Here is a 24,200-nt window from a genome sequence, read left to right as displayed (position 1 = left end):
GCGATGCGGTGCCAATTTCAATTGAGACGGTGAAGGAAAGGAAAAAGTTTTTCTCTCCGTCACTCTCTCCGTCGATTGAAATAGTTGTTAGTTTCATTTGAAATTATCCGAAAGAAAAAAGAGGGAAAGAGAGAAATAAGTGATTCGTTGACAGTAGCCGAAAGGAATCAAGTGAAAATGACACTGTTTGAATCGAAATGACTGTGCGAGTATATCAGTTTTATTGTTTTGTTTCGAAAATGTAGAGCCCTGGTTCGTAGTGTTCAATTTTTCGGCATACCGTTTTACTGCAGCTGCGGATGCCTAGTCTCGCGATGGGGCTGCATCATGAGGGATTATTTTACCATCTTCAATGTACATCAATTCAGTAGCTTTCGCTTTGTATAGATCGATAACGGCGCCGGCTCGTCATTACGGTTGGTAAGGGAAGGAAAGAAGAAATTGTTACACCTCTGAATCCTTAACAACTATAACGGAAAAGAAGATTTTTTGTCGCCGTGCTAAGTGGCGGATTTTTATATTTCTACAGTTTTCATTAGCAGGTTAATAAGACCAACAGAGCCTAATCTTTTTGGCACACAGTCTGGGCGAAATTCGCCGCAATTTCGTACTGCAAAGAATTATATCACTATGATAAGTAGAGCTAACCTGAGGTAAAATTCGATCTTTCTCATTATCACCAAAATACGAATATTCGAGTGAGAGTGTTTTTACAATGATGAAGAGTAGAGGGCCTAAATGTCTTCCATGGAGTACTTCAGACTGGTTGCGAAACCTTACGATTTGGTACGTATTAGGTTGAGATATTGCTCGATATTTTTTTTTCCTGTATGGACTACCTTTCTGCGACCATAATCGTTGATCTATTGTGAGATATGCCCGGGTGTCTGCTGTATCCCGCACTTCTATAATTAGCAATACTGCTATTGAGAAGTGGCATGCTTATTGTTATTGTTTCATCCGTGCTTGTGTGTAATGTGATTTTACCCTACGCCTATTGGCTATACAATACCGAGCATCCTTCCTTCTGCCAAATATCAGCAATTATAATTCCCTGGAGAAGTTTCGAGTGCGTCCTGCTGGCCAGTTAAGAGAAAGTCACGCAAAGGTATTATAGAATTTAGCGTAAAGGAAGGGTAAGTAGTGGGGTGCCTGAAAACAAACCCATGCTTAAGTCCTTTCTGACATCGAGTGGCCTGTTTCTACTAAGATTCTAACCCACGACCATCTGCTTGACAAAGCGGGCTCTGTAATCTTGCGGCTACGCAGCTTTACAAATTGATGGATAACCCTGATAGAGATCGAAAGATGTTGAAATATAAGAAAAAGTTGTATTTTTTCTAATCATTTTATTTACTTTCGGAGAGAAAAAAATCCTTGAAGCCGACCTTTGTTTACAGGGATTGTGTAAGACGTGAATCCAGTTTTTGCCTCAAAACCTTTTATGCTAGACTAAACTAAAATATTGTCTCATTCCTAATAATTTGGATCATTTGCTTCGATATTTAATAAAGGTTTCTGCGATTCAGCAATTAAGATAGATGGTTTAAATGTTGCTTCTTCAATAAACAACGAAAAAGTGTTCAAATTTTCTTCTAGTACAAGTAGCACTTCCTCTTTTTTTCCAGGTGAATATTAAAACTCACTCACCAAAAATCTGAAGTCAAAAATAAAATCAAGTAACTAACCAGACAGTCAAAATGACAACGCGGGACATCAACTGGAGAACTGGGGACGGAAGGGTTGTTTATTGCCAAAATAATTTTCATTCATTCTCTAAATGAGTGTTGTTTACCAATTAATCAATAGTGTATTTCTAAAAATTGGTTGTTTTTCTTCCGAGAAGGCAATCGTGGATCTATCGAGAAAGGACGTAGGTGTTAGAGGTTCAAGGCTCCACCATTTACTCCATGTTTGCCTTCTAGACCTTCCAGTAAGACGTAGACGTTTCGAGATGTATAATTTGCAATTCAAAAACATGCGATCACAAATAAGGTTGATCTACTCACCTAGTAAACACATCGAATTCAAAATTCGATATATAATCATTGCACGTTAAGTCTATGGTGGTTTTGAGTGCCATCGCTTCCAGCCCGGAGGAGATCGGATGCACCAGGGACAGTTCCTGCCGAAACAATTTCCACGGTACCAGTGTGCTGTGTAAAGAAGAGAAAGAAACAAAAAAAACGAATGGCGATTAGGCGAGGCTTCTCAGAACTGGCTATTGATGATGTCTGCTGCAAATAACATGAAGTAAACAGTTGCGTGCAATAAAGTGTAATAATACTGAGTCGATATACGACATTGAATAATTGAAATCGCGTGCTTCAGACGCATATTTTTTGCGACTTTTTGTTATAGTTACACGCAAAGCATATTTACTTAACAGGTGGTTCATTACTGTCGACCTTGCGAAATTGTGTGCTTAGCTAGACAAAGGAAACACTGGTTTCCACAAAAGGCTTTCAACAAAATCGACATTCCAGCCCTACTTTCAGACGGAGCTGCCAAAGGGGTAAGCAACGATGACATTTTCATTATAAATTTTACATACGAAGATTTAATGTTTCTGAAGCACCATCAACGTGAAATGAATTGGGAGAAAATAAAATTCTATTTCAGCGTGCAGTGGTTAAGTACCTTTCTGGTATGGCCTTCACAATTAACAACGAGATTACGAGAGTATTTATTATTAAAATTTTAGAGTACCCTCAAAAAAGAATCCAAAACCGATTTATCGCTTCGTATGACAAAATTAAAATGAAAAACTTTGAAGTGAAACTAATGTTTTCCCCACAGAGTGAAAGGCAGAAAAATATGTTTCGAGCCCAGTGAAGTTTTGCACGTGAGGATCCCCCCTTCGCTTGTTCGGTTGTGTTTCGATGTATGTTTTGTGCTGTTGTTTGCATAAACGAGATGACTTTGCTGGTTAGACTAGATGTCGTCGATTCTTTAATCTAGCAATGTATTGTCGCTGTCGGCAGCGCGTGGGAGCTCTCTAAAACGAGAAAAACTTTTTCATAATGAAAATTTTTTTTCGTCAAATCATAATAAAATGGTATACATCATGAGAGTTAGTCGGTTTCAGCTTTCTGAGCGTGGAAAAACTTTGCAATCCGGCTGTGTGGACGTTATAAAACTTTTACTAATCAAAACCTTAAATTTCAGCCATCATAACTTTGAAAATCAAAAGAAACAAAGTCTGGCCACACAATGATTTGGATAAATCTCGACCATATGTTTTACCTAGCAGTCATGCAAATGGCAATAGGATGAGTTGTTTTTTGTTCAAAGCGAAACATTAAATGTCGTGTTTGTCATTAGTGACTTCAAAGCCAAAATTCAGAGAATTTAGAGAACAAAATAAACTTCCAGAATCGGCTCCGGTGGGAAATATAAACATGTCGCTAATTTTGATTGCGATAATGGAATACCGAATGTCAAAACCATTTATCGCGTAAGAATTTTCATATGTGAGCTAAAAGAAAAAAAACATTCCAATGCCCAGAAAGAAAACACTCGAGATTTCTGTTTTTTCTGCACTGGTAAGCAACTGTCACCTGGTTGCAGAAGTACCAAACGGCAGCTGCAGACCGAGCAGCGAACGCTACATAAAAGGTTCTCACGCTAGAAGTACTGACTACGCGAGGTAATTTGAAGAGGAAAACTTGAATTCAAGTATCACACTCTATTGTGGCTGCCTACGACTTGTTTGTGAAAGAGTAGAAAAAAAAAACAACAAGAACCGGACGCGAAAGTTTTTGCTTGCCTGTGGAAAAAATCTTCGAGTGGATTTTCTTCCCGCAAAGCACCCACACGTGTAGGTGTTTCCCGATTGTCTCACAGTAAATTGAGCGGATGACTTATCTACGTTGTATCTAGGACTATGACAAGAGCAAAAACTTTGCTAATAGAATCATGTATCGCCCTGAGGTCGATTTCCTGTGACGCAGCAAAATGACTGACCTGTGTGACATTCAATCCTGAGCCTCGAAAAAATAGTTTGACTGAGAAAAAAACGTCCGTTTCATTATGATTGCTGTAGAAGACACTAAATTAAAAGTAATTGCTTTGCACCTTGTTGCGTTATATCCATAAATACGCCTTCTGGAACCTAGTGCCGCACAGACAAACATAAACACCGAGTCGACGGAAAATGATAGTAACCTAACCTGATGGTTACTAACATTGTACTGTCAAAAACTATTCTAAAATTTGTCACACAACAATGTTTTGACAGTATGGAGTACGACAAAGAACCTAAGCTGTACCAATTTGTAAGCCAAATGTAACTGAGATTGAGCGAAGCAATTCTCTCCGTGTACAAAAACTGACCGGCGCGGTGATTTACTGTTGGTACGGAAACGGGACACGCCGAAAGCACGTTGGTGGTGTAATTCTAGAGGACTGATTATTTTTTATGTTTCTGGAAAAAATTACGACTTATGGCGGTCTTCTCTGGCCTTTGGTCCTCTTGTATTGCAATGGCTTTTGTACCGTTTTGTCGTGTTGACAATATGTTGGCCGATTAGGTGGCGTGACCCAGAACAAAAGAAAGATACATTGTGATATCGTGCAAATGTTGGTTTCTTTCGTTGTGCACTGTAATTATATTGTAATGCATGCTGGCGCGAAGCTGTGTTGTGTTGCATATTAAAATGGTAAAGTCGAGCCTTTGAACTAAGTGAACCTTCATTATGTTTTTGTTATTTGATATGAAAAATTCCACAGCAAATTATCAGTTGAAGTAAGTTTTCGAAACAATTCCGAGGGAAATCGCAATAAGGAGTAAGTTGAAATGGTGGTTTCAAGTTTTACCGGCAACGAGAAATCACTAAAATATTTTCTAGTGATTAAAATAAGTTTGATAAATACACTGGGGTCGCTTTTTACACGGTTGGTTGTACGGCATTTAAAAGATTAGATTGGATATACTTATTACAGTATTCAACTATTTTCAGCCTTCTAGTTTAACTAGTCTGTGTTTTTCCATTTTGATTTATTTCAATAGAAAGATTATGCGATTAAGAGCCATGGCTTGATTGTCAAATGTGCCTCAAGGAAGTAATCTCGGACTCAAGTTATTTTTATTTTTCAATTCCAGCAGAAACGAAACTGATTACGAGTAACAATAAAACACAGTTTATAACTTCTCATGTGTTATTGATAAATATATTAACAACAATCAGGGTTTGCAATCCCGGGAATGATTTCCCGGGAAATAGCTTTTCCCGGGATTCCCGGATGCCGGGAACAAAAATATTGATTCCCGGGATCCCGGGATTCCCGACTTCCGCGAAAAATTTTGTATGATTCACTATAGTTTCTTATGCAATATTGCAATAAAATTCAATTCGTCAAACTGGTGCGACCTGAAATAAATCATTTCATAAAACTTAAAGTCAGTATAGTATTTCAACGTAAAAATCATCTTTGCATGTTAATTAGTAAGCCTTCAAATGCTCTAAGACTGACTTATTTTGACTCGTATTGAACTGATTATTTAGTATTCTATCGTTTCCTTCCGGTTTGTCTCGGTAACAGAAAACCACCGAACGGCGAAATAACGAAATAACGTAGTTAATTAACCAAAATTCTTCCTCGAAATCTTACGTTCTAATCAATAATGATATGAACTCCAGAAGGGTTTGAAATGTTGTTCTGTCAATGAAAACTAGATTTAAAACGCAGTTTATTTAAAAAAATCACAATAGCATAGCAAATATATTTTAATGAAAAGAAAAAAAAAACGAATAGGTTTGCCACCGCTCAAGTAAACAGTAAATATTTACATTTTGCTACAAAAGTTATTTAAAAAAAAACATTTTGCTAAAAAAGTCCGTACCGAATATAGCAAACATTTTCCGTGTTCAATGCCTGCCTAACACTTAGTTTTCTTTTCAACGAACTGAAAGAATTGGACATTAGTTTTCAATTAAGTGTAGCAAAAGCTGTAATCGGTGATTCGAAAGTATTCTAGAAATCGAACATCAGCGGTGATTCAGCACACTTGAGCAAAGTTTTACAGAAGGAAATAAATTTTTTGAGCTTAACGGAAAATTGTCAGCGGATCTGAAGCGATTGTTTGACGACATGAAGCCATTTAATTTTCCTCTACTGCAAAAATATGCTACAAAAATCGATCACGATTTTTGATGTTAACTTGAATATGTTTTGTATTTTATTTGTTTTTCATGCGAATAGAGAATTACATTTAAACAATTTTTTGTTACCTTTTACTAATCAACTTCATTAAAAATCTCATTTTGCTAAAAAATTTGTCTGTTCCCGGTTCCCGGAAATTCCCGCGAAATGTGATTTTTTATTCCCGTTTCCCAGGAAATCGATTCCCGGGAATATTGCAAACCCTAACAACAAATACCAAAAACCAAACTAAAATTGCATAATCTGAATTCTGCGGTTTCTTACAATCAAAATTATTTAACTAGACGACCGATAAAAAACTTTGCAGAATAATCCACCAAACGTAGCCTTTTAAGTTTAATTGAAAGAGTCCGATCGGTCCAGCCGTTCACTTTCTGCCGCAATATCGTATAAATAATTAAACAAACAAAAAATTAGTCTAGAATACAAACTTTACAAATTACACAAGTCTCAGTAAAAAGTCAAAATTTCACGCATTGTTTTGTATAAAGAATTCGCAAAAAAACGACATAAACTAGTTGAAAAGACTGAGGAATTTATTGAGATAGTATCTTAAATCAGTACCAGTAATTGAGATCGCATAACAAATTGAATAAATAATATTCTCAATTCAGGTTTATTACAAAACCAGTAGAAGTGAATGGATTTTGTTTTCATATTCAAGATTTTCGAAGCTAATGAATTCAAGAAACAGTGTGAAAGAATAGAGAAAATAATGGTGAAATTAATTCTGATGAGTTGGCAAATGAATGTAAAAAAAAATTCTAAAAAGATTGAAAACTAAAATGTTTGAAGAAAATGTGAAAATGTAGTCAAACCGATGACACCCCGTTAGGCATATAGACGCGAGGCATACGGACGCGAGGCATAGTACGCTAGGCATAATGGACGGCAGGCATACGGACACGAGGCATATGGACGCGAGGCCGAATAGACGCAAGGCCGAATGGACGCGAGGCCGAATGGACGCGAGGCCGAATGGACGCGAGGCCGAATGGATACAAGGCCGAATGGATACAAGGCCAAAAGGACACAAGGCCAAGGGGAAGTGATGTGGAATATGTTATTGTCGTCATCATCTACACAGCATTCGATAACATGTATTTCGCTTCAAAGTGTCATTAAGAAAGCAATACACTCGCGGCCTTCGGCCGACTCGCTGTTCGAGCGAATGCTGTCCTTACTCGCTACCGCTCGTTCGGACTTAATTAAGGGAAGAAAACTCTGTTTGAGTAGACCTAGCAAACCAGTAAATCAGTCGTTTGGGTGCGAGAGGCCGCCGCTTCCGACGGCGGGTCGGCGGCCGGCTCGGACTGCGAAAACCACGGCGGCTTAGTGCCGCCTCGTTTCCTTGCCCTCGATTATGCGTCTTCGCCGCATGATTTCAAGAAAGGTATTATACCCAACTTAAACTCTGTAGGAATATAATAACACCTGAACTACATTATTGGATCTCATGCGATCGTACAACATCGCATTCGGCCTCGCGTCCATTCGGCCTTGCGTCCATTCGGCCTTGCGTCCATTCGGCCTTGGGTCCATTCGGCCTCGCGTCCATTCGGCCTCGCGTACATTCGGCCTCGCGTCCATTCGGCCTCGCGTCCGTTATGCCTTTTGGCAGTATGCCTCGTATCCATTATGCCTCGCGTCTGTATGCCTAGCATACTATGCCTAACATCCATATGCCTAGCGTCCATATGCCTCGTGTCCCGTCCCCGTCAAACCTTCATTTTGTTTTACGCAAATAAATTTTAGGTAAAAAAAATTAAATCGTGCGCACTCCTGACTTCGTTCAGCGTGAAAAAAGCGTTCACCGCTTTAGTTGAACCTTATAAGCCTTCTCGAGTTTAGACTTGGAACCCAGCTAATACTTCCTAATTTTGACGTTTATTATCTATATGTTGGCAACACTTTCCTGGTCGTGTAATTTTAATAGCCCGAACTCCTGCGGCAAAACTTGCCGCAGTGCATCTGTTCGGGGACCGGTATGAGTGACTTCTCCACCATAGACGCAAAGCGTCATACTTGGAGGGATATTATCCTTTATCCACCTTTATCTACCAGGTCGTGTTAAAGGGATTTGAACAGTTTTACATATTTCTCTTGTTGGTAAAGTCGACGCATTAAATTTGGAACCACGGATTACAAAATGCACGTGGCACGTGGAAAACAACAATTCACTTTTAATTTAAGCAAAGACGAGGAAATATTAAACCTTCGATAATTTATTTGTTTTGATCATTATTCAACTTAAAATTGAATATGATGCTGATTACATATCTCTACCAAGTTGGGACCGTCCTTCCTACCATCCACTAGTAAAATGATTTGTTCGAGTAGAAGCAGGCTCTTATACAGCCCAAAGAGTGATTCCCAATCAACCAGTCCTAGTAACAATATTGGTTTTATCAAAGTTTTATAGTGCTAAGTACAGCCAAAACAGCGCTATAAAATTTGATATAACCAGTTTTGTTACTTGAGAGGTATAATATTCTGTTGACCATATTAGAGTAAGCAAGCTTTAAGCGACCAATCCGAGGTCGAAATCTGCGTTTGAACAAGGTATAATAAAAAAAAGGGAACATTTAGGCGGATGCATAGATGATTCTCCAATCGATTTCTACAAGAGTGAAAAAAATCCATTGAAAATTAAAATAGTGGGAGGTTGTATCCAAGACGCGACCGCATAACTACGCACACGTAGAATACGCACACTTCCCGACAAACATTTTTTTTATTTATCGCTTGTTAAGCTGCCATTTAACAGATTGCGGCTGAACTACAGCTTAATAAGCTGTTATATAACACAATTGTTTGTTAGGTTGGTATTAACAAATGCTTTGTTGAGAGTGTTTCATTAATTAATCAAAAAGTCAAGTCTTCATTGAATAGCCCATATGGATTTTGATTTGTGCAACACAGAATTGTGCTATTGATAGTAAACTCACGTGTATTATATATTACTGAGATGTGAAAAACTCATTAACTGCTTCGATTGAAAATAACTGATCGTCACTAAAAGAACGGTTGGGTTAATTTTCTACAAAGCTGGGAATCAATCGAATATTTTAGGACTGACTGTGCGTTTCTACGTTTACCACCCACGGGTAGGAACGTAATCACGAGAAACACCGAATTTAAAATATACACCCGAATGGCGCGAAAGTCAGTGGTTGAATGAATGATGTGATGAAATAACTCCGTTCCGATGGTTGTGAGGTGGCGTGATCCACTCACAACCAACCCAACTGGTCTAGATTCAATCCTAGCCGACACCGGGAGATTTTCTGAGGCGAAAAATCTCTGGGATCACGCCTTCCATCGCATGAGGAAGTAAAGCCGTTGGCGCCGGTCCGTTAATAAACGGGTCGTGAGTTAGGGTCCTGGGTGTGGAGTCGCCTCCCTGGGCGTCGGTGATTGGCCACAACAGAGGCGGAACTAGACCGACGGAAAATAAGCGAGAAAAAAACTCCGTTCCGATTGTCTTAAATACTTACGGAGATGACTAACGTGACAAGTGGGCGGAGCCACGCACACGGTATTATGGAAGTAAGTAAAAAAAGGTTGGGCCGAGTCACGCGATGTTTTTTTTTTTGGGAAAAAGGAGAACGAGTGCATCAGTTTTTCGTCAACTGTTCACTCGTCAACAAATTCGTTATTTTGATGGCATCGAGGATACAAGCAAGCCACGGACAAGCGGCAGAGCAGCCAAGTTTAGCCTCCCGTACTATTGCTGTTACCAGCAGAGTTAGCCAAGTACGTCGGGTCCGAAGCTCAAGCTATTACGAAATACACTAGTTCAAAGTGAATTGTTTCGTACAAATTACTTTCTCAAGGTCGCATATATGTTTTTGAAGAAATGCTCAATTTTTTTACCTTGATGATTATGAAACATGCAGTTCTATGTTTATTTCAAGCGATAAAAAAGTGTCACTAAAGTTGTTTTCAACTAAATATATTTTAACTATCGTGCTAGTTTGAATTACAGTTAAGTTTTTTTTATGTGTAAAAAATCGCGTTATTTGAAAGAACGGGTAAAAAAAACCGTGTTATTCGGAAAATCGTTGTAAAAAAAACGTGTAAAATGAAACCGTGTAAAAAAACTTAACTGTATGTTTGAAATTTGTTTGTTGTTATTATTGTGTAGTTTACTATGTGTACTACAAATTAAACAGCGACATTGAAGCAACTACACAACTCGAAAAAATTAAAAAATGCTATTGGTTTGTTACGTTATATAAATACAATATGAACACAGTATAAAGATAAAGACGAGGAAATGGTGGGAAAAATGAAACATTTGCTTTTGCCGTCTGTGGTCAAAAAATGAACACAAATAAAAGAAGCGAGATTTCAAAGTTTCTATCCCAACGTTCTAACAAACGGCAGAGAAATAATAACTACTTTAATTGGATAAATTTGATGCGCTAAGAAACGAGGCACCGTCCGCTACGGAATACTGCAATCAAATAACGTGTGTTGCAGCAAAAAACATACACACATAAAATCGTCGCCTGCTGCGCTGCGGCAAGCCTGCTTGCTACTGATCGATCCGGTTTTCAGTAAATCACCCTTTTGCTGCAGTGATCGAATGAACAGCGAAGACTAAATTGACTACATTGTTGCATACTAGACAGTTAAACTTCCTGGTGGTCTTGTCGTTGTGCACATGAGTGAACAAAGCAACGACAACAACAGCAAATCGTTTACAAAGTCAAATCGTTTGTATACTTCAGTGTCGACTGTGTTGGAGAAGTGCTTGGATTGCATCACTGCGGGTTGAATTTTGGCGATTGGTTCAACTATAATCGAATTGGCTATTAATTGCAATCTCTTTACTATGAAAATATGTTACAAAACTTGTTCTCATAAACTAGAGAAATTTGTCAATGTCAATGGCTAAAATCCGTTCAGTGGTAACAAAGTTGTGAGCATTTGAAATCTTTCCTTCAGCCGTTTCACTGTATTTTCGATTTTTCGGAATGATACCCTAATAAAGTAAGACGTATTCTACGTCCAAATTTGGACATAAGTATTTTTATCCTTTCTCCGTTTTGAGATTTTTCTCTTACATCTCACCGAAATGCTGCTCTAAATGAAATATTGTGCCGTAATTGGTTTCGCCGTTTTAAAGACGGTAATTTCAATGTTGATGACTATCCGCGTAAGGAAAGGCCAAAATCCTACAAAGATGCTGAATTGGAGGGATTGTTCGATGAGGATTCATGCCAAACGCAGGAACAGCTTGCTCGGGTATTTGATGTTATTCGCCAAACGAATTCCAAACGATTGCATGATTCGAGAATGATTCAAAAACAACAAAACTTAAGTTTTTTTCACCTGTAAACAGCTGCTACAGCTTTTTGATTTAAGATGACTGTCTGACTCTTTCAAAACCATTAGAATACAAATAGTTTAAAAAATGTTGAAAGTAGAATTGAAAAGAAATCGGATTTTCATTTCTCCATCCTGGACCTTTTTTTGTAAATTGTCTAATAACTTCAAATTTCTTAAAAAAAATTAAAAAGTTCAACTCCATATTTTTAAATTGAAATTTAGTGTTTATTTTAAATTTTTTTCGAACGAACGAACGAACAAAATTTTTTTTCACGGCGTATATTTTTTAAGACGCATTTTTATTTCCCCACAGCTCATTCTCAAACAGTTGTTCTTTACCAATGGTTTCTGAGCTATAATACTTTAAATAAAATCTATGCCAAAATGCATACGCCCTTTTAAAAAATAACTCATAGGTTTAAAAAATCTTCCTCTCTTTGAAAAATACTCAGTGTGCAAAGTTTCATTCAAATAAAAAAAGTCGATATTCTACCATGGGTCATTTGGCGCGATTTTGCTCTTCCAAAGAAATATTCACTAGAATGTTGAAAAAAAAAACAGAAAAAAGTTTCACAAAAAAAAAATAATGGAAATGATTAAAAAATTGCACACCTGTCAAATGCTTGACAACAAATATTAACTCAATATTATAATGAAAAAATTAACATGAAAAATCACAGAATAGTTAAAAATTTGAAAATATCGAAAAGGAATAAACATGTTGCGGTATGCAGTCTTACCCCGTTCACCCCTACACTAACTTGGAACTCAACGAACAGCAAACTACTTCTTCAGTACGTTAGTAAACCTACATAGGGTAGATGATCCAATAGTTGTGGTAGCACCAATAGTTGCCGCATCGCTTTTAAATTCATCGTTTAAACTGATTAGAACCGAATTGCTTATGCTACATGTTGAAGAAATAATAGATTAGAGTACATATGTTACTACAACAATATATACTGAAAATTTTCAAATTACTGAAGAATACTGTATTTTTCAGAAACTTACCCGGAAGGCACCACTCACTACCCATTTTCTTATTTTGTCTACGATTGTTTTAAGATATGTATGTGGTTTTAGTACGATTATTTCTCATATAATTATTTTCCCTGATAACAGTTTATTATGGAAACTGTTGCACAGGTGAAGTTCGTTAATAGATGATCATATTATTTATAAATTACTTCCTCCACTATTGGATCACAGGATACACTATGCTCTTATAGTTGCGGTATGTTTCGCAATTCTGATTTACGTTTATCAGAACATATGTATGTGGGACTACTTGTGTATATTAGGGACAAGCAGGTACTAGGGGACATACCTAAATAACGTAACTTATTACTATTCAATTTTTGAACCCCACCTTCCCCTGCCACCGTGTATTTACCGATACTTCATACATGATCGGCCACAAAAGCTATCGCTCTCACCCCTAAAATGCTGTATTATGCATTTATGACCTCTTAATGGATGCTTACCCACTGCGCCATTGGTCTTTCTCTTCAGCCAATTTCAGCCCTTTTCAAATATTAGTCTAAAGACATTTTATAAAAAGTATGCAAAATTCGTTTTATTTTAACAAAACCTACATACCCTCACTGAATTTTGCCAACATCTGACCAAATTGGCGCAAAATCCGTCTCTTAGTTAACTTCGTACATTTTTGTATTTACTTGCAAACCGACTTGTCAACCTATTAAAAACAATATTATAAATAGTAAAACAATCAAAAACCACTTCAAGCGAGGCAAATACCTTCATTCAACCAAGCAAACACGAATGTTTTATATACCGCAACTACAGGAACACCCATTCACAACTATAGGAACTCTACCGCAACTATTGGAACAGAAGCGTGCAACTTATTTTAGTTAATTTAAACCCTCAAAGCGGGTTCAAAGTCAATTTTAAGGTGCAAAATTATCAAATAGAACCCATTTCAACAGAAAATAATGAAACGGACCAGCTAGATTCGTTTTTCTTAGCCAAAACATGGCTAAACATGCGTAAATCGTGCTTAGCTCCTCCACTATTGGGTCATTTACCCTAATAGCATTGTTCCATTTCCGTATTTCCACCGAGAGCATACTAAGCATAATCGTCTTAAAATGTGCTACAGATTTTACGAAACGTTCTGTGAGTGCTGTGTAGGTATTTCGAAAAACCCCTCATGAAAGTGGCTTGTTTTCAGGTAGGTACAATAGCACCCGGTAGAGCTCCACCCGGTGGAAAACTCTTCACATAACATTTTCCGTCGGTAGCTACCCATGATTGAGTGTACAGTGGCCTCGAGAGAGGCTATTGTGTTACTTTTGAAAAAGTTATCGAAACCGAAGGAAACCCACCATAGCATTATAAAAAGTTTAAAGTAATTTTGCCGCCAGCAGAACGAGGTGGTGGTGGCTACTTCCCACAACTCTACGTCTACTTACCTACTCTTATCTACTTTTAATTGTATTTCCAACGGCTCAACAAGCTTTCTGGCAAAAATTAATTACAACATTTTACCTTCCACAGGTTGGATAACAGTGATAGACGCGGGATAGAAGTGCAAGAACGACCCAGAACAAGTAAAATTTCCACCGGACGGGTGTCTTAATTAAGATGAATGGGCCGAGTAGAGAGTGCGTTGAAAGACGCTAAACAGTTTCAGTGACTAACTTTGACGCTCAATTTTCCGAATGGATACCCGCGACGGATGGTGGCCACAAAGGCTTTCTTGGAAGGACAAGCTATATTATAATTTCAAGTTTAATGTTTGCTGTCATTCAGATGTTGCGAATTAGAATGAATTATCACCAAACATCACTCGGTTGTGACACGAAATTCGCTCGCAATCACCGCTTATGAGGTCTAACTCACGCTGCTATTGGCAAAATATGGCAATGTTGACGGCGTGGAGAATCGCCATGAAGGTTTTTTAATTAAAATGCATTGGCAGCCAAGCACATCGCGAAAGCCGCTCGTTAGTTTTGCTTTGGAAATCGATATCTCACAAGAGTTACATGCACACTCGCTGGCTGCCGATTTTCCCCTGGAGCCCTTGAGTTCTGCTTATGTTCAAGCGAGCAGCATTCTTACTTAAAAAAAGACTCCCTCCCCCAACCCTTCAAGCACTCGACAAATTAAATTCGTTAATTGCACTCGCTGGTTGGTTACTGCTAGCTAGTGTAGCACGTGTACCGCTTCACAGACGACGTCGCCTGAGCTATAAATTTTCCGGTTGCATCAATGCCCTTTGTCACGGTTTCTAAGCGCACTGGGTTGAAGTAAGCGCATTCAGTTGGTGGTGGCTCTCTCTGGAAACGAACGGAATGCGGAGCAAGAAAAAAAATCTCAATAGAATTTTAGTCAATACAGGAGGAGTGCGCTCGGATTTACCGTGTCAGGGTGAGCCGTGCAATCTTATGAGCAATCTCTTTCAGAAAAAAAGGGGACACGTGTGGAGAGTTTTTCACCGGAAAGCCAACGAGAAAAACCAGTTATGGTGTTTGTACACTCTACGAAATGTGCCTATTTATTGGGATATCACTCACTTCAACTTCATTTGTGTTAATTTTAAGGATTTGAAACTTGAACGTTATTAGACCATATGTAACGGCAAAGTGAAAACTGTCAAAAAAATGTTTGGTGAAAGAAAAGCAAAGGTGCCTTTCTTGACTCCGCGATATGACAAAACAATCTCGAGAAGTGGCGGTCTTTGTCAGGTCTGATGAGTAACCAGTTTTAAAAATCGATCATAATAATCCAAAATTAAAACAAAAACAAAACAAAAAACCTAAATTAATCCACCTAACGGTCAAACTCAGCCTTTCTCATTGAAACTTATTATTTGTAAAAATAAATTTACATGAATGCTTAAATCCAATAAAGGGGTTCACTATTTGGGTTCTAAAATATTAATGTTGTAATTGAAGTATAAAACATGAAATTTAACGTAATTTTAGTGTTTAAGAAATAGCGAAATAAAAGAAATGACTCTTAATTTCGAAAAATTTAATCACGAACCGGGAACGTTCAGATAGCACGATACCACATTTAAATCATGTTGAGGCCATTTCTATTGATCAAAGCAGGTATAGTGTTGAATAGTCTTTGAATGTCTTTTCTTTCCAAAACTTTTGAACAGCATATCAAATTGTTATGAAGTTTGTTATTTGTAAGTTTGAGAGATGGCTCGTTTGTAGGACATTAGTTATGTTCAAAAAAGTCGTGTAATACTTGAGATAATAGACTTTCGTTGTTTAACAAATTAAAACATAACGGTTGCTTAAGTTTGATTACAATCAAATGAAAAGGGAACGTATAGGGCAGCCAAACTTTGAAATCACGTGTTCAATTATAATTCATCAGTTAACCCTTAACTATCCCGTTCATCTGATATCAATATTGTTCAAATCGGTTGTGTAGTTTCTAAGATAATGAAGTTTCGTGATTTTCACATTTCGATACATTACAGACGAAGTTACAGTCCGATTAGTGCAAAATTCAATAGGGTGTTATGAGGTAGGTAGACCTTTTATTTGATACTAATTCTGTGGAAATCGGGTCAACCATCTCTGAGAAATATGAGTGAGTCCAAGTAAGTTGTCTTGGAATATGTTTCTTTTCATAGCTGGATTTCACATTTTAAACATAACAGGCAAAGTAATAATCCGTTTGCAAAAAAAAAATCAGTAGGGTCTTATGGGGCAACAAGACCTTCCATATGACACTGATTTTATGAAAATCGGTCCAGCTATCTCTGAGAAACATGAGTGAGATTAAATAGTCTCTAGAACACGTTTCTTTCCATAACTTCTGAACCACATGTTCAATCCTCATAAAATTCAAAAGTTAAGGGTTTTTCAGGTAGCCCGTTCATTTGAAACCAGTTTTGTTCAAATCGGTTGTGTAGTTTCTGAGATATTGATGTTTCGTGATTTTTACATTTTGATACATAACCTCTAAACTAGAAATCAGATTACAATAAAATTCAATAAGGTCTTATAGGGCAACTAGACCTTTCATTTGCAATTAATTTCATTGAAATCGGTCCAGCCATCTCTGCGAAAATCGAGTGAGATTGGGAGAGTGTTACTCACACACACACACACATGCAGAAAATGCTCAGCTCGTCGAACTGAGTCGAGTGATATACGACATTCGGCCCTTTTGAGCACTTTTATACCTTTATTTTTTGTAGTGATTGCTCTACCTTTCTAGGAAAAAGGCAAAAAGTAAAATGATAGAAATGACTTTTAATTTCAACTTCAATCCCGAGCAGGGCCGCAAACATTGAAGTAGTACAATATTAAATTTGAATGATGTTGAAGCCACATATTTTGATCGTAGCTATAGTTTTAAACAGTCTGCGGGCTACGTTTATTTCTATAACTTTCAAACCACATGTTTAAACATTATGTAGTTCATTGTTTAAGGGTTTAAAAGCCCATTAATTTGAATTCAACTATGTTCATAGTTTCTGAGATATAAGAGCGATTTTTACATTCTGACGCAGCGCAAAAACTAAAAGTTTAATTACAATGAAATTCAATAGCAACCTAAACGGACCCTTCATTTGACACCAAGGTAGAAAGAATAGGTCAGACCATTTCTGAGAAAAATGAGTGCGAATAAAAGGTGCACATACACACGTACACACCCACACACAAACATATACACCTATACATGCATACATGCAGAAAATGCTCGATTCGTCAAGTAGTATTCGTCCATTTGGATCACTTTTCTACCTTTTAATTAGCCAGTGATCGTTAGGCGAAAGTCAATATGTTTACTTTCATTATGTGATTTCACATTTTTATGAACAACGGACAAAGTTACAATCCGATTGTAATGAAATTCAATAGCAACCTTTAGGGCAACTAGACCTTTCATTTGACACTAATTTTGTGAAAATCGGTTCAGCTATCTCTGAGAAAAATGAGTGAGTTTAAACAACCTCAGGATCACTTTTCTTTACTACTTTTGAACCATTATCATTATTATTCAATCATAACGAAATTTAAAAGTTAAGGGTTCTGGAGACAGCCCGATCGTTTGAAACTAGTTTTATTGAAATCGGTCATGTGGTTTCTAAGATATTGATGTTTCGTGATTTTTACATTTTGATACATAATCTCTAAACTAAAAATCCGATTACAATGAAATTCAATAGCAACCTATGGCGCAACTAGATCTTTCATTTGCAATTATTTTTTTGAAAACCGGTCCAGCCATCTCTGAGAAAAGTGAGTGAGAAAAAAAAGTTGCACATACACACACACATACACACAGACATACATACATACAGAAAATGCTCAGTTCGTCGAAAGAGATCGAGTGGTATATGACATTCGGCCTTGGGATCACTTTTATACCTTTGGTTTTCCCAGTGATTGCTATACCTTTCTAGGAGAAAGGCAAAATTGTTGAATAAAAGTTTATTTAGCTGTTGTTCAGCGAAAATTTCTATTTTTATAATCTGTTGAATTTGAAATTTAAAAATCAATTTAATTGTTTCGGTTATTTATCTACTTGATGTTTGTATTTTGAGTCTTCATTTGAATCAAATGAGGCATCATCAAACATTATTGGACCAATTATGTGATTCTGAAGAAGAAGTGAAATATCCGGTAATAACCTTAGGGGTTGTATGAAATGGTGATGTAAGACTAACAATGTAATAAGAGGGCATCATAGTTCGCATCTTGACAGAATCAGCCCATTTTCCAGTAACTTATGCATGTTTAATCTGTGTTCCCATAAATCCTTACCAACTCGAGAACTAATCAAGCAGATGGAATCAAGAATCAACTCCAGACGCCCTTGGTAAACCTAAGGTGGAAGCATTAGGTTTCTGGAAAACAACCAAAATTGGCCGAATACCTCCCAACACCGGTATTTTTCAATCCAAGATAGCGACTTCCGGTCTCTGGCAACGAGCCAAAAGTGATCAAATATCACCGGATATCGATATTTTCGTAATCGCGATGATGAATAGATGCTGGACACCCTTTGATTTTTAGCCAAACATGACATAATATCGCCCAATATGGTTATTTCCGGGATCAGATTAATCATGAAAATTTCCTATTTCTGGGAAACCGCTGAAAATGACCGAATATCATCCGGATCGGAGTGATGTACAGAAGCCAAAAGGCGAGGATGCTCTCATTCTGATAATACCAATCATTTCAAATGATTTTCTTTCTGAGTTTGAACTTATTCAACATCTGATTCGTCATGCATTAGCAGACTATAAACAAATCGCAAGGTCAATCTTATGTATAGGGAATCAATTAGGAATGTTTAAAATTATTTAAAAACAATGTTTATACTTTTACGGGGAAGCATAGTACATAAAAAAACCTAAATTAATCCACCTAGCCTTTCTCATTCAAACTTATTATTTGTAAAAATAGATTTACATGAATGCTTAAATCCAATAAATGTTTATCCACTCTTTGGGTTCTAAAATATTGATGTTGTAATTAAAGTATAAAATATGAAATTTGACGTAATGTTAGTACTTAAGAAATAGCGAAATAAAAGCAATGATTAAAAATTAAACAGCATATCAAATTGTTATGAAGTTTGTTATTTGTAAGTTTGAGAGATGACTCATTTGTATGATACTAGTTATGTTCAAATAAGTCGTGTAATACTTGAGATAATAGACTTTCGTTGTTTTACAAATTAAAACATAACGCTTGCTTAAGTTTGATTACAATCAAATGAAAAGGTAACGTATGGGGCAGCCAAACTTTGAAACCACGTGTTCAATCATAATTCATCAGTTAACCCTTAACTAGCCCATTCATCTGATATCAATATTGTTCGAATCGGTTGTGTAGTTTCTAAGATAATGAAGTTTCGTGATTTTCACATTTCGATACATTACAGACGAAGTTACAGTCCGATTACTGCAAAATTCAATAGGGTGTTATGAGGTAGGTAGACCTTTTATTTGATACTAATTCTGTGGAAATCGGGTCAACCATCTCTGAGAAATATGAGTGAGTCCACGTAAGTTGTCTTGGAATATGTTTCTTTTCATAGCTGGATTTCACATTTTTAAACATAACAGGCAAAGTAATAATCCGTTTGTAAAAAAAAATCATTAGGGTCTTATGGGGCAACAAGACCTTTCATATGACACTAATTTTATAAAAATCGGGCCAGCCATCTCTGAGAAACATGAGTGAGATTAAATAGTCTCCAGAACACGTTTCTTTCCATAACTTCTGAACCACATGTTCAATCTTCATAAAATTCAAAAGTTAAGAGTTTTTAAGGTAGCCCGTTCATTTGAAACTAATTTTAATCAAATCAGATGTGTGGTTTCTGAGATATCGATGTTTCGTGATTTTTACACTTTGATGCATAACCTCTAAACTAGAAATCAGATTACAATAAAATTCAATAGGGTCTTATAGAGCAACTAGACCTTTCATTTGCAATTAATTTCATTGAAATCTATTCGGTCAGACCATCTCTGAGAATAGTGAGTGCGAAAAAAGGTGCACATACACACGTACACACCCACACACAAACATATACACCTATACATGCTTATATGCAGAAAATGCTCGATTCGTCTAACTGAGTCGAGTAGTATATGACATTCGGCCATTTGGATCACTTTTCTACCTTTTAATTAGCCAGTGATCGTTAGGAGGAAGTCAATATGTTTACTTTCATTATGTGATTTCACATTTTCTAAACAACGGACAAAGTTACAATCCGATTGCAATGAAATTCAATAGCAACTTATGGGGCAACTAGACCTTTCATTTGACACTAATTTTGTGAAAATCGGTTCAGCCATCTCTGAGAAAAATGAGTGAGTTTAAACAACCTCAGGACAACTTTTCTTTACATAACTTTTGAACCATATGTTCAATCATTACGAAATTCAAAAGTTAAGGGTTCTGAGACAGCCCGATCATTTGAAACCAATTTTATTAAAATCGGTTGTGTGGTTTCTGAGATATTGATGTTTCGTGATTTTTACATTTTGATACATAACCTCTAAACTAAAAATCCGATTACAATGAAATTCAATAGCAACCTATGGCGCAACTAGACCTTTCATTTGCAATTAATTTCATGAAAATCGGTCCGGCCATCTCTAAGAAAAGTGAGTGAGAAAAAAAAGTTGCACATACATACATACACGCACACACACACACACACATACACACATACATACATACATACATACAGGAGTAGGGGTGATGCCCTCATACTCAAGACGGATGGGTCGAAGTACTCAGAAGTCTTGAAAAAGATGAGGGGGGGAAACCCAGCTCAAGGATCTGGGGGCGGATGTGCGGAGTATCCGCCGATCTCGCACTGGCGAGATGATACTTGAGCTCCGGAAGGACGCCAAGAACAAGGGGGCTACCTACAAAACGGTAGCTGAAAAGGTCCTAGGGAAGGAGGTGCAAGTGCGGGCACTCACCTCAGAAGTGACTCTCCAGCTTAAAAACCTGGACGAAATCACTGAGGGGTGCGACATTGCACAAGCCCTAAAAGCGAAGTGCGGGGTGGAGGTGGCTAAGGAGTCAATCCGCCTCCGCAAAGGTCCGGCGGGGACCCAGATAGCTACCTTCCGACTACCGTCGGCGGACGCTAACCTGGCCCTGAAAGAGGGCAAGTTGAAGGTCGGCTGGTCTGTATGTCCTCTGGGCATACTACAGCAACCAGACATTTGCTTCCGGTGCTTTGAGGGCGGACATAAGTCCTGGACCTGCAAGGGGCCCGATAGGAGCCAGCTGTGCAGGCGATGTGGAGGTGCAGGCCATAAAGCAAAGGACTGTGTGGAGTCTCCCAAGTGCATGGTATGTTCCGGGAAACGGGACGCCAAACACTTTATGGGAGGCCCCAGGTGCCCAGCCGGTAAGCCGGCTGCGAAACCACGGGCGTAAGGGTGACGCAACTGAACCTGAACCATTGCTTCGCGGCTCAGCAGCTGCTACACCAAGCAGCCACTGAGTCGTTGTCGGACATCGCCGTCATATCGGATCCCTACCGCATCCCTCCCGGAAACGGTAACTGGGTTGCGGATAAGTCCAGTTTGGCGGCCATATGTACGACGAGCAAGTTCCCGGTTCAGGAGGTTGTCTCAACCTCAGAAGAAGGGTACGTAGTTGCTAAGGTAAACGGAATGTTCTACTGCAGTTGCTATGCTCCGCCACGTTGGTCTACCCAAAGGTTCACCCAGATGGTCGACCTCCTATCCATGGAGCTAACGGGCCTAACGCCGTTGGTGGTGGCAGGCGACTTCAACGCTTGGGCTGTTGAGTGGGGAAGTCGCTTCACGAACCAGAGGGGCCAGATCCTGTTGGGGGCTTTTGCAAAGCTCAACCTAGATCTGGCCAACGTTGGGAACAAAGGTACATTTAGCAGAAATGGTGCGGAGTCGATCATCGACGTGACGTTCTCCAGCCCAGGACTGATCAAGAACTGGAGGGTAGACGATGGCTACACTAATAGCGACCATCAGGCGGTCTGTTATAGTGTAGACAACAACGAGAGGCGGCAAGCGACGGGTAGAGCCAACACTCCGACCGTTCGCGGGTGGAAGACATCGCACTTTGATGCCGAGGTATTCGAAGAGGCAATGAGAAGGGAGCGCGAGGGGGGCAGTTGGATCCGCCCGACTGCTGACCAACTAGTTGCTATGCTATCGCGGGCGTGCGACGCCACCATGCCTAGGACTCGCCAACCTAGGAATGGAAAGCCACCGGTTTACTGGTGGACGGACGCGATAGCCGACCTTCGCAGTGCGTGCCTCCGTGCAAGACGGAGGATGCAGCGTGCGCGAAACGAAGAAGAGAGGACAGAGCGCCGCGCAGCATTCAGTTGGCAAGATCGATGCTAAAGAGTGCGATAAAGGCCAGCAAGAGGGCCTGCTTCGATAGGCTATGTGCGAGTGCCAATACAAATCCGTGGGGTGACGCCTACAGGATCATAATGGCCAAGACTAAAGGCGCGCTGGCGCCTGCAGAGCGATCACCAGCGATGCTGGAGCGTATCATCGAGGGACTCTTTCCACGCCACGAGCCAAGTCCTTGGCCTCCGGCAGTCGAGTCTCACGTCCGACGTTCCAGTATCTCAGACATAGACCAGAGATGGTCGGCCAACCTGCCGGGCATCCAATCCGTGATCGACGACAGCCGAGTCGAGGCAGGGGAGGAGGCAAGGGTTACGAATGAGGAACTCATCGTGATCGCCAAATCCCTAAAGGTGAGCAAGGCACCGGGACCGGATGGTATCCCTAACCTGGCGATCAGGCTGGCGATAAAAACGGCCCCCGGGCTGTTCAGGGCAGTCATGCAGAGGTGCCTGGATGACTGTCTCTTTCCGGACAGGTGGAAGCGGCAGAGACTGGTCTTATTGCCGAAGGCTCGGAAACCGCCAGGGGACCCATCGGCATATAGGCCTATCTGCCTGCTGGACACCGCGGGCAAGGTGCTTGAGAGGATCATCCTCAACAGACTGGTGAGGTACACGGAGGGTGTACACGGTCTGGCAAGTAACCAGTTCGGCTTCCGGAAGGGCAGGTCCACGCTGGTCGCAATCTCTTCCGTCATCAAGACGGCGGAGGTAGCAATCCAGCGCAAGAGAAGGGGAATACGCTACTGCGCAATCGTCACGCTCGACGTGAAGAATGCGTTCAATAGTGCCAGTTGGGACTCCATAGCGCTCGCGCTCAGGAGCATCCATGTACCGGTGTCGCTGTACAAGATTCTGGAAAATTATTTCCAGAATCGAGTACTTGTTTACGACACGGAGGAGGGTCAGAAGTGCGTCCCAATTACCGCAGGAGTTCCGCAAGGTTCTATCCTGGGCCCGGTGTTGTGGAATGTCATGTATGACGGAGTGTTGAAACTCAAGTTCCCTGTAGGCGTTGTGATCGTCGGCTTTGCAGACGACATAACGCTGGAGGTTTACGGCGAGTCTATCGAGGAGGTCGAGTTGACGGCCGCGCACTGTATACGCAAGGTCGAGGACTGGATGCGCTCCAGGAAACTGGAGCTCGCGCATCATAAGACGGAGGTCACGGTTGTGAACAACCGTAAATCGGAGCAACAGGCGGTGGTCAGAGTCGGAGACTGCACCATCACCTCGAAGCGATCCCTGAAGCTCTTGGGGGTTATGGTGGACGACAAGCTCACGTTCGGGAGTCACGTCGACTATGCCTGTAAGAGGGCCTCATCGGCTATTGCAGCACTATCTCGTATGATGTCCAATAGCTCAGCGGTTTATGGCAGCAAGCGAAGACTTCTTGCCAGCGTGGTTTCGTCCATACTTAGGTATGGTGGGCCAGTGTGGTCCAGAGCGCTAGGTACTAACAGTTACCGTGGTAAACTGGAAAGTACCTACAGGCTCATGTGCCTGAGAGTTGCGAGTGCGTATCGTACGGTGTCATACGATGCAATCTGTGTCTTGTCCGGCATGATGCCTATCAGCATCGCCATCAAGGAGGACAGAGAGTGTTTCGACCAACGTGACACAAGGGGCATACGAGGTACCAGAAGGTCATTCTCGATGCTCCGCTGGCAGCGGGAATGGTCCAACTCCACAAAGGGCAGATGGACGCACCGACTCATACCGGAGATATCCGGCTGGGTCGGGAGACGACATGGTGAAGTGAACTTCCACCTGACACAAATCCTGTCAGGCCATGGTTGTTTCAGGCA

General features: G+C 39.7%; 1 protein-coding gene across 1 annotated transcript in view; it reads right to left on the bottom strand.

Annotated features, from left to right (window-relative positions):
- LOC129720856 (AF4/FMR2 family member lilli) overlaps window positions 1-24,200 on the bottom strand; it is a 153,822-nt gene that overhangs the window by 23,984 nt on the left and 105,638 nt on the right. The window contains exon 2 of the mRNA XM_055672698.1: window positions 2,010-2,156. Coding sequence (XP_055528673.1) covers window positions 2,010-2,156 — 147 coding nt within the window. The remainder of the gene's footprint in view (window positions 1-2,009; window positions 2,157-24,200) is intronic.

The sequence above is a fragment of the Wyeomyia smithii genome, chromosome 2 (assembly GCF_029784165.1).
Source record: "Wyeomyia smithii strain HCP4-BCI-WySm-NY-G18 chromosome 2, ASM2978416v1, whole genome shotgun sequence".
NCBI classification, from domain to species: domain Eukaryota; kingdom Metazoa; phylum Arthropoda; class Insecta; order Diptera; family Culicidae; genus Wyeomyia; species Wyeomyia smithii.
This window is presented reverse-complemented; position numbering and strand designations above follow the sequence as displayed.